Raw genomic sequence first — 15348 nt, forward strand, 5'->3', positions numbered from 1 at the left:
TTTAATTCATATACTAGTTAATTTTGGTTGAAATTTGATTGGTTTCCTCCTACTTTTGGGTTGGAATTGGATGTTGAAATTTTTTATGTCGGTAGAAATTGAAGTTAAAGCAAATAACTTGAATATTTTGTTATATATGAAATGTTTTTTTTTTCATTATCCTGCTTTGTAGTCCGATATTGCACTAAGTCAGTTTAACTTTGTCCCGAAATTAGTCTAATCCGAAATAGTTCTGCACAACAACTTGACGGTAAGAATGCCACAGGCCCAAAAAGACGATGTAGCCCAAATCAATCAAGAGAAACATAGGAAAATAAACCACTCAACCGCGACTCCCGCTATCCAGACTTCTATCACAAGTAAATAGCAACGCTTTCAGGGGTATTTTCGTACATAAACTCCTATATAAACTCTCAAATCTCAAGCTAGCATTCAGTATGCTCTGCCTTGATTCGAGACAAACTGTGTGTATGTTTGTCAAACAAAGAAAGAGAGAGGGAAAAGGAGTTAATTAACAATAATAAGAGAGGTAGAGGATGATAACGGCACAAGATTTCTACAAGGTCAGCTGCGCAATTGTTCCACTATACTTTGCAATGCTGGTGGCCTATGCCTCTGTCAAATGGTGCAAAATATTCTCACCGGAGCAGTGCTCTGGCATCAACCGCTTCGTGGCGGTGTTTGCGGTTCCGGTGCTGTCTTTCCACTTCATATCCCAAAACAACCCTTACCAGATGGACACCAAGTTTATATTGGCTGACACTTTCTCCAAGCTTTTGGTTCTTGCTTTGCTCTCATTATGGTCTATATTGTTTAAGGCGGCAGGAGGGCTTGACTGGCTTATCACGATTTTTTCTGTCGCCACTTTGCCAAACACATTGGTCATGGGCATCCCTTTGCTCAAGGCCATGTATGGCGATTTCACACAGTCCCTCATGGTTCAAGTGGTTGTGCTTCAATGCATCGTATGGTAATTTCTTTGTTTCTCATTTAGTTTTGCTCATTAATTTGGGTTTTCGGTTTTCACATTGTATGCTAGTAAATGTTAGTTGATTTTTTGGGGGAAATGATTTCGGGACTCTTTTTCGTCTTCTGCACTATTTTTTTCTAGTCATCTAATTGAAGTCATTGAACAATAAAAAAAGCGTGCACATAAATCACTCTTTTTTGGTGTCTTGTTGGTATTATCCACACGTTCTTGTGGATTGATTGTATACATTCGTTAATTATTGTTAATTTGTGATTGATTAGGTGCTCAGTTATTGTACAAATCTTTGTTGTCTTGTTGGTAATTTCCCACAATTTTTCTTCTTATACTAACTTAGTATCCATATGCTAAATTGACAACAAAAAAAATCCATTTATTAAGTTTTAGGGTATATTATTTCGTACAAAAATAATTAAGCACAGTCTCGCTCGATTCTGGTAGGTACACACTTTTGCTCTTTCTCTTTGAGTATAGAGCAGCCACTCTACTCATCCAAACCCAGTTCCCTGGCCCCACCGCCGCAGCCATAACAAAGTTCGAAATCGACGATGACATTATCTCCCTGGACGGCCGGAACCCCCTTTGCACCGAGTCTGAAACCGATCAAAATGGGCGTATCCGGGTCCGAATCCGGCGCTCTACCTCATCAGTCCCCGGCTCCTCAGCTCTATCATCCTCGATGGGCCTCACTCCCAGACCATCAAACCTCTCCAACGCGGAAATATTCTCAATCAACACACCTCACCACCATGCAAACCTTGAATGCACTTTGGGATCTGGTGACGTGGCCTTTGGGTATCGATCTACCAGCCCTCAACTCTCCGCCGGGTACGCGTCCTCGGACGCGTATTCCCTGCAGCCAACTCCACGTGCTTCAACTTTCAATGAAATTGACACGACCACATTCTCCACCACCGCCAATACCCCGGTGTGGGCCAGGTCTCCGGCGACGGGGAGATTTTCACAGCAACCGTCTCCGACATTTAACGGCGTGAAGATGGTATGGGAGTCACCTGCGAAGTGTCAGGGTGATGATCAGAGACAAGGATATTTCAAAGAGGTTGGAGGTACGTACGCATATCGACCTATCTATTTGTTGCTTCTTTTTAGGGTTTCTGGTTTGAAGGGGACAGGACGCTGTCGTATTGTAGGTGAAGAACATCAACGGGACATGCAGCTTTTTTCAGGGAGGTTGTACACTTTGACCACAAATAGAAACGAACCAAAATAGTGTGAAAAATAACACTTGCGTATATTTACAAATATTTTTTTTTATCAATGAAAGAAATAAAATAAAATTCAATAATACTATCCTGTCAAAAATTACTATCCCCTAGGCCAATTGGGCTTTTTTTTTATGTTAATTAAATATAAAAAAAAATTCTTAAAAAAAAATACAAAAAAACAAACTTCTCACTCCCACATTCTCTATCACTTTCTTCCTCTCTCCTTCTACTTCAAAAACAAAAATAAAAAAATTTCTCACACACTTTGTGTGTGCCCATACACACACACTAACTACATTTTGCAACTTCTAGGATCGTAAAATTATATAAATTTATAATTTTGTTTGTCCAATGTCTAATCCTTCATTAAATTGCTGATTAATTTGAATATATATATATATATATGGTACAAATGTGACTTATACGTCATCAACATAAAAGTTTCATGTTTTACTATGTCATCAATCTAATGAAAAATCAAATAACCACCAACTAGTATTGCAATCTTATGGTGTCTCCCCTTACAGTAGATATCATTGTATAAGAGAAAAAAAAAGGCATCAATTGCTACACCTTAATCATTTTTAGTGCAGTATGAGAGAACTAAAATTTCATGATCCATTTTAAAAATCACTATTTATCTGAGGGTTTGAAATATTATTAGCTCAAAGTTATACAAATATCATATTAAAATCATAATATAACCTGCAGGCCAATTAAATTATTTTACTATATTTATGTATCATATCTTCTCCTAGTGCAAACATGACCAACCTCAAAAAGACAGGTGGTGTCTCCACCCAAGCATAATTGAAGAGAAAAGTATACCAAACACTAAAATCATCTTGAATTTGTAGCTAGTTACATTTTACTTTGCCGGCAGACCCTTCATTGATAGGTGCCATCATTTTCTTGAGAGCACGTGTGTAATGATAAAAGAAGATGTTTGATTACTTAATCTTGGCAATAGTCACGGTAAAGAATCCTATAAATTATGATAACACCATATCATGCTCACCCAAAATTTTGATTTTCTAATTATGTTGTCTCATTGTGTTCCAACTTCATAAAATGAGGAGTATAGCTTTATAATATTTATAATAATAATTATTTTAGGGTTTCTTTGATAATTATATCATTTTTAGTATTAAATTTGTGTGGTTTATGGGAAAATTTTACGAGGAAATGGAGGGATAAATAAAAAAGACTAGAGGAGAATGTTGGGAAAGATGTTGAAGTAATGTATACACAATATAAAAACTAAAAACAAAAGAAAAAAACTTTTCTAAGTTATTTCACTTTCAAAATAAATTTTGTTTTCAATTTTCTTCTTTATTTCTTTCTTTACTTCCCAGTTCCCACCACCCTTCTTCATCATTCCTTTTCTTCATATACTTTCTCTATATACATCTCAAACACAAAAATTTAAAACTAAAAACTAAATAATTATAAAACGAATTCTCATATTGAGGCCCTATTATTCTAGATTAATCAAGAAACTTCTTATCTAAATGTATGGTTCGAATTGACAATCGAATGTGTCAATGTAAAATGTCGTTATTATCTGTCTCCAATTAAACAAATAGGGACTAAAAAATATCTATAACAAGTCAAGGTTATATTGTAGTGATATATTCATATATATATATATATGACTTTTTGTAATCAATAATTCCATTTTTGTAATTTGTCAACATATGAGCTTCTAGTGAGAGTCCAAATTATGAGCTCGTTTGGAAGTTCTTTAAAATGGTTAAAAATATTTTTAGTGAAAATATTTTTGAAATCAATTCTTAATAAAAAAATGCATATAGCACTTCAAGTATTTTTGAAACCCAAAAACATTTTCTCTAAAAACTCTTTCAATAATTTTAAAAGCACTTTCAAACGACTGCTATATTATAACCATCAATTTAGAATTCTAAAGAATGATTTCACTATCGTTTCAGAGAAAGAAATTAGCTTTAGAGACTGCACCAAAATCCCAATGCCGGAGGTGACGGATGCGAAGGTCGAAGCAGCTGCTAATCAAGAAATGCCAAGTGCCCCAGTCATGCTAAGGCTTATACTAATCATGGTTGGAAGAAAGCTTTCCCGCAACCCAAACACATACTCAAGTGTGTTAGGCCTTGTCTGGTCTCTCATCTCATTCAAGTGAGCAAAATTATCATCTGATACTTTTTTTAATCATCCTTCTTAACAGCTCTATTAATTACTCTAACTTACATGCTAGGGCATGCCAATTCATGATTATTTCTTTCATTTTCAGGTGGGATGTAGGGATGCCGAGTTTGGTGAAATATTCCATAAAATTGATATCAGATGCGGGTCTGGGGATGGCTATGTTCAGTTTAGGTATATCATCTTGCAACACAAACATATGCAAATGAATATAATAAACAGGAGAAAGGCTATTATTTCTAACTTTTTTTAAAAGACTATTTTTTAATTTTTTTTTTCGTAGGACATTATTAGTCCTTCGTGTGGCATACTGTTTATTTAGTAATAAAGAGCTTATATTGCCACAATTAATATATATATTATGTGAAGAGAAATGCTCAGGAGATTTTTTTCAAAGTGAGACTCTCCATAGATTTTCTGCCACCTCGCAGTTTAACGGTAATTAATTTCCACGCCAACATTATAAAATATTGTGCTAAAAACATAAGGTGGTAGAGACTCCATAGAGAGTATACCCATTTTCAGATAGTCTCCTTCCAGCATTTCTCTTCATATAATAGATATATTAATGTGGCAGTACATTTTTCTAAGAATCTTATTATTGCAAGGAGCTTGCACCTCAAGTCGTAAACAATATTTACGTACTCATACATCGTTATTGAGCTCGAAACATATTCTTGTCAATGCTTTCACAATGTTGGTGTTATTCATTTCTATATTATTTTTCAAAGCGCGAGCAATGAATCACATGAATTGCTTGTAAGGGACAGGACAACATTTACTATCATCATGCCGGAATCTGTAAATATTAGTTCGAAATTGCACTTCTACATATACTGAGGAAACTTTGATGTTTTGGCTCTGAGTATGAAAATGGCAATATCGTTTTGAAAATTTCATGCAGGGTTGTTTATGGCCCTTCAGCCTCGTATTTTAGCGTGTGGCGCAAAAAGGGCAACAATGGGGATGGTGGTCCGATTTATTTGCGGGCCTCTTCTAATGTTTGCTGCCTCTGCCGCTACTGGTCTTAGAGGAGTAAAACTACATGCTGCCATAGTCCAGGTACTGTTTTCTTAAAGAACCTGTGTAATACACATATATATACATGAGTGAGCTCCATAAATAGCCCTGCATATATATATATATCGTATATGTATGCATGCATATATAAATAATCTAGCTAGTCATCTTTTGTTTTTTGTTTTTTCTTAAACAATGATTTTATAAGGGTTTGAAATGTTGAATTGATGATTGACCAGGCAGCGCTTCCACAAGGAATAGTACCATTTGTCTTTGCAAGGGAATACGGTTTGCATCCAGACATTTTAAGCACAGGGTAAGTAAATTTTAATAGGTGAACGTTAAAGCATATTGATCAATAATTTCATTACGATCACTATTCAAGAATATTACTAATAACAATTCCTTTTATATGAGTTTTAACAAAATAAAAATTAAAAAATGAATGCATGTGAAGAGAAAAAAGCAGGGAAAAATGGAAACTTGGTATGAAGTTTATAAAGGTGCTGCTTAAGCCCAAAAAGAGGGAAGGAAAATAAAATATTTGAGTGCTATGGAAAATCTTGAAGTAATTATTGTTGGGGAAATGAGACTAGGCTTTTGCTAGTTTTCATTGTGCACCCTAACCTTCAAACATAAGAATAGACTAAAGAAGAAAGTAAGCTAAAGCATGAAAATCAACAATCTTCTAGTTTTCATCACTTCCCTATCGGCCTGTTTAATTTATTCACACTTCCCTACCGGTTTAATTTATTCATCAGGAGACGATCATGGCAAATGGTAGCAGCTTTGTTAATTATAGTTACAAAGTCAAATGCCACTCCTAGTTTTCTCAATCAACACATCCAATAATCGCTCACGCGTGAAATTTATTGGCGACCCTTTAAAGTGTTTGAGTGTGAAGAAATAAAGTTTAATAAATGTGGAGGGAGTAGTAGGACAGATCATAGATGATGTGCAACTGAAAAAATTGATTTGTCCAATTGGCTTCTGAAAGGGACTTCTTTTCATTGGAAGAGCAAATCACATGCACACACACAATACTGCACAAGTCAATTTAGAGGGAGGGAGGGGGTGGGGGAGGAAGTATCCGAAGCTGCAAAACACTTATTTTGTTCGTGTGCAAAAACCCTAACTACAATATTAATATATATATATATATATATATGTGTGTGTGTGTGTGTGTGTATCTACCTATCTTTGTATTTACTGCATGCTTGGATAAATAACTTATAATGCTATTTTACAGGGTTATCTTTGGTATGTTAGTTTCCTTACCAGTGACGCTCCTCTATTACATACTTCTAGGCTTATATTAACTGAGGAGAAAGAAGATTATGAAAGGCCTGCATTTTCAGTGGATTAAAGCAACATGGAGTATCCAAAGCTAACTATGTTCTTAAATACATTATGTCCTCTAATTGTCTAAGGACCAAACTCCAGAGTGTTATGAGAAAATTAGAATGTGACAAATTATGAAGATGTTTTCAGGGCTCTACTAATGACCTGAGGGGTCTGGTGTCGTAGTAGTACATGGACTAGTGGTAGCCGAAAGGAAGAAGGATATCATGGCTTATGATGAAGTTAGTAGACTTATTTTTCTTCTTGGGGATGGGTAAAGTTTCCACAACCATGAATTTTGACTCAAGAAAGAAAAAAAGGCAAAATCATGTTGCTCCTACTATTTTTCTTCTATTCTTTTTATCCCTTTAATATTTACAGCAATCATTACAAAATAGTTTCGTGCTTTCTGCTAAGACGTTTTATGTGAAACCAAGGAGTTTTATCTTGCAGACGAAGTTTGTCGTAGAGAGAAAGCATGCATGATTCATTAATTATCCTTGTCATAGAAAGCTGGCAGAAATGGATGCTCTCCGTATTTCTTTCACGAAATTTACCAAATTCATCGATTCGGATTTTTGAAATTTAATTCAACAGTTAAAGTTACTATAACCTTTAAAAGGGCCCCTGTTTTTAACCGTTGGATCAAATTTCAAGGGTCTGGATTGGTGGATTTGATTTGGAGAGGATCCCTTTCCAAAAGCTGGCATTCTTGAATGTGGGGGAAATCCAATCACTTTAATAATGTGGGGGAAATTGCGGGGGTTCTGGGCATTCTCTGATTGAAATATATCAGACTCTGCAAATCAAAACAAGGTGTGTAAGATACACACGCTATTCACGGAGTGATAGGAATAATGTAATGACGCTATTCACGGAGTGGTAGGAACTAGGGATGGGCAAATACCCATCGGTTATGGGTAACCGCGGTTATCCGTTCATTTAAATTTCACGGTTACGGTTATGAATAACCGTTTAGATAAATAAACGGTTATAGGTATAATCGTTTACCCGTGAAATTTAAATGGGTGGTTATGAGTATTAACCGCGGTTATAAACGGGTAACCGTTTACCCATTTATTTTATATATGTAAAATTAACACAAACTATGTTCCTTATCGGATAAAACTTAGATCAATGCTATCGACTATAGTGCATGATTTCTGTGGTTAATATAATATAGTTTTGCTTAACCACCTTAAATTTCATGGTCCATTATATATATTATGTTAATACTTTACATTCCGAGTTAAATAACCCAATAATACTGTCTTTTAACAATTTTCATAACCTAAGAATACTTGGCAAATTTTATATTACCTTCATTGTTAACAGTTAAAAGTATCGTCCGTAAACTATTATTTCAATTATTGGAATGATATAAAAACTTAAAAAATTAAAATGCGGAAATGTATGATGAATGTCCCTATAACTGTGTTTAATTGTTAGAAAAAGAAAATTATGACAAATTTTTCTTTTTTAATTTTCAAGTTGTTAAAAAAAACACGTAGAAGGATGCAAAAGGAGTAAATGGTAAAAAAGAAAGGATAAACGGGTTAAAAAATGATAAATGGGTAAACGGGTACTAAACGGTTACGATTAATTGGGTACACGGTTATGGGTATAGTTAACCATTTATAAACAATTATGAGTATGGGTATAACCGTTTAGGCAATTACCCAACGGGTAAACGGTTATGCGGGTATAAGAATAAACAGTTATAGATAAATAATTGCGGTTACCTGTCCGCTATAACCATTGCCCATCCCTAGTAGGAGTTGAATATTAGAGTGCGCAACGAACGAGATTAACAAAATAATAGGAATATTATTAAACTAACTGAGAATGCCGAAACGGCTACAAAACCCTAAGAGACTATATTGTGAATAGTTTGTTCTCTAATGAATAACTAAGCACCCTATTTATAATAAACTAACCCTAATCTCTAACAAAACCTAATTCTAACGGGCTAAGCCTATAAAACCAAACATTCAAATAAACCAAAATACTAATATTTTCCAACAGTAAGAACAAGTTAAAAAAAATATAGCTTAACTTCTTTTAAGTTCATGTCAAGTTCCTTCAACTCATTCTCAATACAACATAGAATCAATGTTATATTAGCGACGCTTATATTAAATAGCGACTTCATATCAACAACATTTCTTAAATATTGATGCCATTAACAACATCTCAATATTGTCCATTCCGCCGAAGACGGTGACTGCAAACGCAGCCAAAACCCGGAACCCACTACAATCTCTGAATGACGCCAGCAACCATCTTCTCTGATCTGGCAAAATAAATTAAGCATCTATTTGACTCTCTATGATTACTGTCATATTGGTGTGGTTCCAATTCTCTGTATGTAACTAGATTTCTTCTTTTTGTTGTGCTCTTGTTATCATGGGTTTTAAGTGTCGGTCATGCACTTTGCTTTACACAAACAATTATATACAATGTTATGCTGTTGTTTTCGTGGGTTTTGGTTGCTTTAGTACTGGTTTGGTACGGACAACAACAACAACAACAACAACAAAGCCTTTTCCCACTAAGTGGGGTCGGCTATATGAATCCTAGAACGCCATTGCGCTCGGTTTTGTGTCATGTCCTCCGTTAGATCCAAGTACTCTAAGCCTTTTCTTAGAGTCTCTTCCAAAGTTTTCCTAGGTCTTCCTCTACCCCTTCGGCCCTGAACCTCTGTCCCGTAGTCACATCTTCGAACCGGAGCGTCAGTCGGCCTTCTTTGCACATGTCCAAATCACCGGAACCGATTTTCTCTCATCTTGGTTTGGTACGGACGTGATTTAAAAAAAATAGATATAAAAAAAAGTTGAGCTCAAAAATATGTTTGCTAAACATTTAAAAACAGCTTATTTTCACAGTTTTTGGTGAAAAAAAAGCCGAAAACTTGAAGCAACAAAAATAAGGTTATTCTCACAACACAGCAGAATTAGTTTTTTTTTCAAAACACAGCAATACCAAACCAACCCTTAGTGTCTATGTACAAGAATAAAAAGAGGAAGGACATGTCATGAAACTTGACATCAAAGGTGACAGGTATTATGTCTTATATTTCTGATACATTTAATTTGATACAAATAGTATTTATATTGTGTTCAATCCTCACAATCTTAACCATGTGATTCCCAACGAATTTTAGAAGGCCACAGATTAGATTTCTGTGAATATCAACATACACATACCTGGGACATGCATTTTAAGGAAAACTTACCTACTTGTCTGCAGGAGGGCTTGAAGTGGTCTTTGAGAACTAGTGTTAGAGGACATCTTTGAGGATTGTTCTTAATTTATTACATTAGGGTGCGTTTGTTGCACCGGATTATTTCAGACTGGACTAGCTTCAAGGACTAAGCTAGACTGGCTTAAACTAGACTAAGCTGGACTGATTGAGTGAAGTGTTTAGTACTGTATCGGAATAAAGAACATGACTCATATATTATATTACTTAATCTATATTTACAATATTTTATTATTCATTTTATCTATATATACTAATATTTTATTATTAAATTATCTTTTTCATTTCTAGAATCATTTACCATCTTTTTATTCTAGGCAAACTCTCAATCATCTTCCTTCTCATTTTTTTTTTCCAGCCACTGCATCCCTCCCATCTCCCCTTTCTCTACCCTTTTCTATACCACTGTCTCTTTCCCCTTTCTCTTTTATGTCCCGTTATCAATTACTCCTACCCATTTTTTTCCCGACTGACTTCAAATTACTTTGGCCTTCTTCTTTTTCTTCAAATTATGAAACTTTGTATTTATTTTGTTTCACCTGAAACGGCTTGGCGCGGGAGCTACGGTATAGCGGATGGATCTGAAATTGTGGAGATTGTTTTCGGATTCTAGGTCCTTGAGGTCGAGATCGTTATCTTTGTTTTCTAGGTCTGGTTTGAGTTCAATTGACAAAAATAGAGAACCCAATTCCGCATATCGAATCAATTGTTCCTTCTTGAAGCAAATAGGGGAAATCTGGGTTGTGGGTTCATCAGGAAGTAAGTAGGGAGTTGGGTTGTGGGTTCGTCGGCGTGAAGGCAGAATTTTGGTGATTGGGTTTGCGGAACGTTGGTGACTAGGTTCCTGTAGTCTAGCAGGATGAGGAGAGAGGGAGAGAGTGTGGTGGTTTGGTGGTGTGATTTCGGAGTGAGGACGGAAAGCTAGCAACGCAAGCAGTAGCAGAAAGAGGTCTTAGCAGTCCCATGGTTATTGGGGGGTCTCGCTAAGACCTCTTAGCGAAGGGTTTTGTCCATGCGAGTCCCCTATAGTCTCATTAATGTTAATCTCAGCACGGAACAAACAGGGTATTGGACTAACAGTTAGTTCAGTCCCATTTAGTGAGGGCAAACAAACACCCCCTTAATGATTATTCTCTGGATTGTAAGTACCTCATTTTTCTAATATATTACATTGGTGGTTGTGACGACAATGCCCTCATAAATAGTAATTTATTGTTGGAAATAGAATTTTTAATGGCAAGTATTGGTTGAAAATATGTAATCGCAAAAAATATACGTTGTCGTTGGGAAAGTATTTTCGACAATCATATAGGTACGTCTTCGCGACTATATTGACATGTCAAAAATGAAATAAGTTTGCCGCTTAAAAAATTTATTCTGACAGAAAGATAACTAATAACAACGAGTGATGTGCGTTGAAAATAAAGTAATTTTGACAGTTGATCGCAAAAAAATATTTAATGGAAGAATTTCCAACGACTAGAGAGGGCTTTTTTCCCTCAGAAAAACTTTTTGGACGGCTAAATGCCTTTTTCGACAACATGTAGTCTCTCTCAAACCAATTCGTATTGTTGTGCATCTTCTCTTATCTCTACCTTTAAATCATCAAATTGTCAATTGGTGGAGGGATTTGATATCCAATCTCTACTTCTCCATTGTCTTCAGCTTCATCGCAACCACCACTGCGCTGATTTTTAGCCACCAATGTGTCATCACGAACAACCACCACCACCACTTATAGCTCATACATTTCATGCATGTATACCATCCATTTATAGTCTTTTTTGCGTTTTACTCTATTTTGTGTTTGTGTACAATTACTTGTATTCTAGGATCCATTTGAGGGCAAAAGAAGTAAGAATTGGCATTATGGGAGTTTGAGAGAGAATCACATGTGGAGAGGTGAAGATTGGTGTTGATTTGAAATCCAAATAAGGTTTAGAGATAACTCAAGATGAATCTAGCTTGCTAAGAAAACCAAGAGCAGAATGACAGATGAATGAGATTTCTAATCTGATTTGGAGATGTCAAATAAAGAAAATGTTCAAATAAAAAAATTAGTTGTTGGGATATCCTTACAATTTGCTACAGCCTTTTTTTTACCACATAAGAACGTGTATTTCAACCACCTTTACATACACCTTTCATTTTGGACGAATTTCACAACTCCAGCCATCCATCTTTCTCATTTTTCATTCACACTCAAAGGAATAGCCGTTCCATACACTTCCACCATTCACACTCATCTCAAAAGGTTGTTCTTAAAAAAGTTCAACATCATAATTGCTTCAAGGGTTTTTCTCTTGAATTACTTCACTCATGTTTTTGTATTTTTATTTCAATTTTTGTGGGATTTCGATATATCCTTGTAAAATTGATCCATGTTATAGATAAAGTATTGAATTCATCAATATGTTTCTTATTTCATTCACATAATCTATTGTTTAATTTGTTTGTTTATCTTAATGCTTGATAACCGTTAGGGCTGCCTACAGATTATTTGATCAAGGTTGTGGTACACGTCATACTTCATCTTGGTGGACATATGAATGAGTGAAAAGAATGCTATGCAAACATCATGTTGTGTATTTTCTTTCATTATTTGAGTTTTCTTGCATGCTATTGACTCTTAATTTGGAATTGAAGTTGCACGTCCCATTTAGTTTGCAGATTAGGAGAATTTGATCAAAATCACACATCATATGGCTAATCATATATATGTAAAATGAACTTTGGAAACAGGGTAGTAGTTGAATACGGCTTAACTTGATAAACATGGAATTGGTCGTGTAATGTGTGAATTCGAAATCCCTGGTCCCATCCTCATTGATTCCAAATCAATATAATTTGTATTATTTTCTTTCATTTTAAGTTATTTTCATTTACAACACAAAAACCATATTCAATTTGTTACTTTCATTGTTTAGTTAGGTTTCTCTCAAAGCTAGTAATTTACAGAGGTCCAATTAGTCCATGCGGTTCGACACCCTTATTTTCTCAAGTAGTATATGCCAAATAAACTTACCGAGATAAGCCAAAGACTTGAACGGATAAAGGGCAACATTATTGAGACCTTTGTGTCACCTAGTGCTCAAATTAACCGAAAGGAACAGGACAAAAACTCTTCTAGATTAGCAAGTGTAGAGGTCACCTAGTGCTCAAATTAACCGAAAGGAAGAGGACGAAAACTCTGTTAATGTGAGTGGTATTTAAAAGGGTATGTAATTATATTGTAAATATTAGAATCCTTTATTAGGAAGGTTAGTTGTGTGTATTTTATTGTTTCCTTATAGAACAAGAATTGTATCTTGTATATATTGTCTATTATGCAATACAATAAAAATTAAGCCGTAAAATTCTATTTGGTATCAGAGCCAACTGTAACCCTAGAACTCCCACCGTGCCGCTGCTACCGTGAAATAAAAAATAAAAAAAAAGGTCCGGCAGTCTGTGGTCTCTGCCGCATCCCTGTAGCAAGCCTAGACTGATGCCCGTGCCTTGCTCATTGGTGCATATGTACCTAAACGGTTCTGGCTTGAAGCTGTCACTTATGCCGTGTATGTGATTAACCGTATGCCATCCCGGGTTATGGATTTTCGTACACCTTTCCAAGTATTGACAGAATTTGTTCCAGTAGTGTCAACCAATACTCTATCTCCTCGTATATTTGGGTGTGTAGCCTATGTTCATATTCACAAGATTCATCGTAGTAAGCTCGATCCATGTGCTCACCGGTGTGTTTTTCTGGGATTTGCTCCTCAACAGAAAGGGTATAAGTGCTACCACCCTAAAACTCGTCATATGTATGTAACTATGGATGTTACATTTTCCGAATCCGAGTTCTTTTATGCTTCGACTCCATCACCTTCCGATCACCCGGGGGAGAATATGAGTGGTGATCTTGGGTGGTTGGAAATATGTAGCTCAAGGGGAGTATTTATTGACAAAAAAAGTTGTGAAAGCTCTTGGCAAGACACTGCCGAGAATGGAGACAGTGAATCTCGGCAAGACATTGCTGAGAATGTGAGTATCATTCAACCAAGTAGCACTGAACCAGTTGAGTCTTCTAGCCAATGTGTTGCCGAGTGTGATGCAGAGTGTCAGCAAGGAGTTGCCGAACCAGTTTCACCGCTCCAGCAACCATTAGCTACCGAACCTGCAACCCCCTCTCTCTCAAGCTCAATAGTTCCACCCAATATATCTTCTCTGAATATTCCTGAGGTAAGTACTACTGATACTCATGTAACTAATCCAGATAATATTATGAGTACATATAAGTTGCCGCCAAGGTAAAATCGTGGTGTTCCTCCTGACAGGTTTTCTCCTGAAGGAAAAGTGAAGTATCCAATAACTAATTATGTGTCATGCTCAAACCTTGCACCAGAACGTCAAGCCTGGGTAAACAATGTGGAAGCAATCCAAGCACCAACCCGAGTTGAGGAGGCCTTAAAGGATCCTAAATGGGCTACTGCGATGGATGAGGAAATGATGGCACTACATAAGAATGATACATGGGAGGTAATAGAGCTACCTAAAGGAAAGAAACCAGTTGGGTGTAGATGGGTCTTTACGATCAAATACAAGGCAGACGGATCGGTAGACAGGTATAAAGCAAGGTTAGTAGCAAAAGGTTATACTCAAACTTATGGTGTTGATTATCAAGAGACATTTTCTCCAGTAGCGAAGATGAATACAGTACGAGTTCTGATTTCTTTAGCTGCAAATTTGAATTGGCCATTAAAACAGTTTGATGTGAAATATGCTTTTCTTCATGGGAACTTGGAAGAAGAAGTATATATGGATTTTCCTCCGGGGTACGATGCCGGAGGGAAAACCGGAGTATGTAGGTTGCGAAAGTCACTCTATGGACTTAAGCAATCGCCTCGTGCGTGGTTTGGTAGATTTACCCAAGTTATGAGGCGGATTGGGTATTATCAAAGTCACTCAGATCATACATTATTTGTGAAACGAGGAAGTGGTAAAGTGACAGCCTTAATTATTTATGTGGATGACATGATAATAACAGGTGATGATTCAGAAGAGATGATGAAGCTAGAGCAAAACCTTGCCACCGAGTTCGAGATGAAGAATTTGGGAGATTTGAAATATTTTCTTGGCGTGGAAGTTGCTCGGTCATCTAGAGGTATTTTCTTGTCTCAACGTAAATATGTTCTGGATTTATTGAAGGAAACAGGGATGCTTGGGTGTAAACCCGTGGATACTCCCATTGTGGAGAAACATTACTTGGGAATTTATCCAGATCAAGAACCAGTGGATAAAGGCAGATATCAGAGATCGGTAGGAAGACTAATTTATTTAGCTCATACCCG

The 15348-nt window shown here is 36.2% G+C and overlaps 1 protein-coding gene across 2 annotated transcripts; it reads left to right on the forward strand.

Moving 5' to 3' along the window:
* Nucleotides 1–427: 427 nt before the first annotated feature.
* Nucleotides 428–7110, forward strand: LOC114827345 (auxin efflux carrier component 6). 2 transcript variants are annotated; one of them, XM_029109085.2, is made up of 7 exons: nucleotides 428–970; nucleotides 1430–2055; nucleotides 4164–4368; nucleotides 4484–4569; nucleotides 5300–5457; nucleotides 5655–5731; nucleotides 6665–7110. In XM_029109085.2, the coding sequence occupies exons 1-7, from the start codon at nucleotides 537–539 to the stop codon at nucleotides 6732–6734; spliced, it is 1656 nt and encodes a 551-aa protein (XP_028964918.1). In that variant the 5' UTR covers nucleotides 428–536; the 3' UTR covers nucleotides 6735–7110. The 2 variants fall into 2 exon arrangements, with proteins under 2 accessions (XP_028964918.1, XP_028964920.1); XM_029109087.2 differs by having other exon boundaries at nucleotides 6724–7110.
* Nucleotides 7111–15348: the final 8238 nt, after the last annotated feature.

This window comes from Malus domestica, chromosome 10 (assembly GCF_042453785.1).
Source record: "Malus domestica chromosome 10, GDT2T_hap1".
NCBI classification, from domain to species: domain Eukaryota; kingdom Viridiplantae; phylum Streptophyta; class Magnoliopsida; order Rosales; family Rosaceae; genus Malus; species Malus domestica.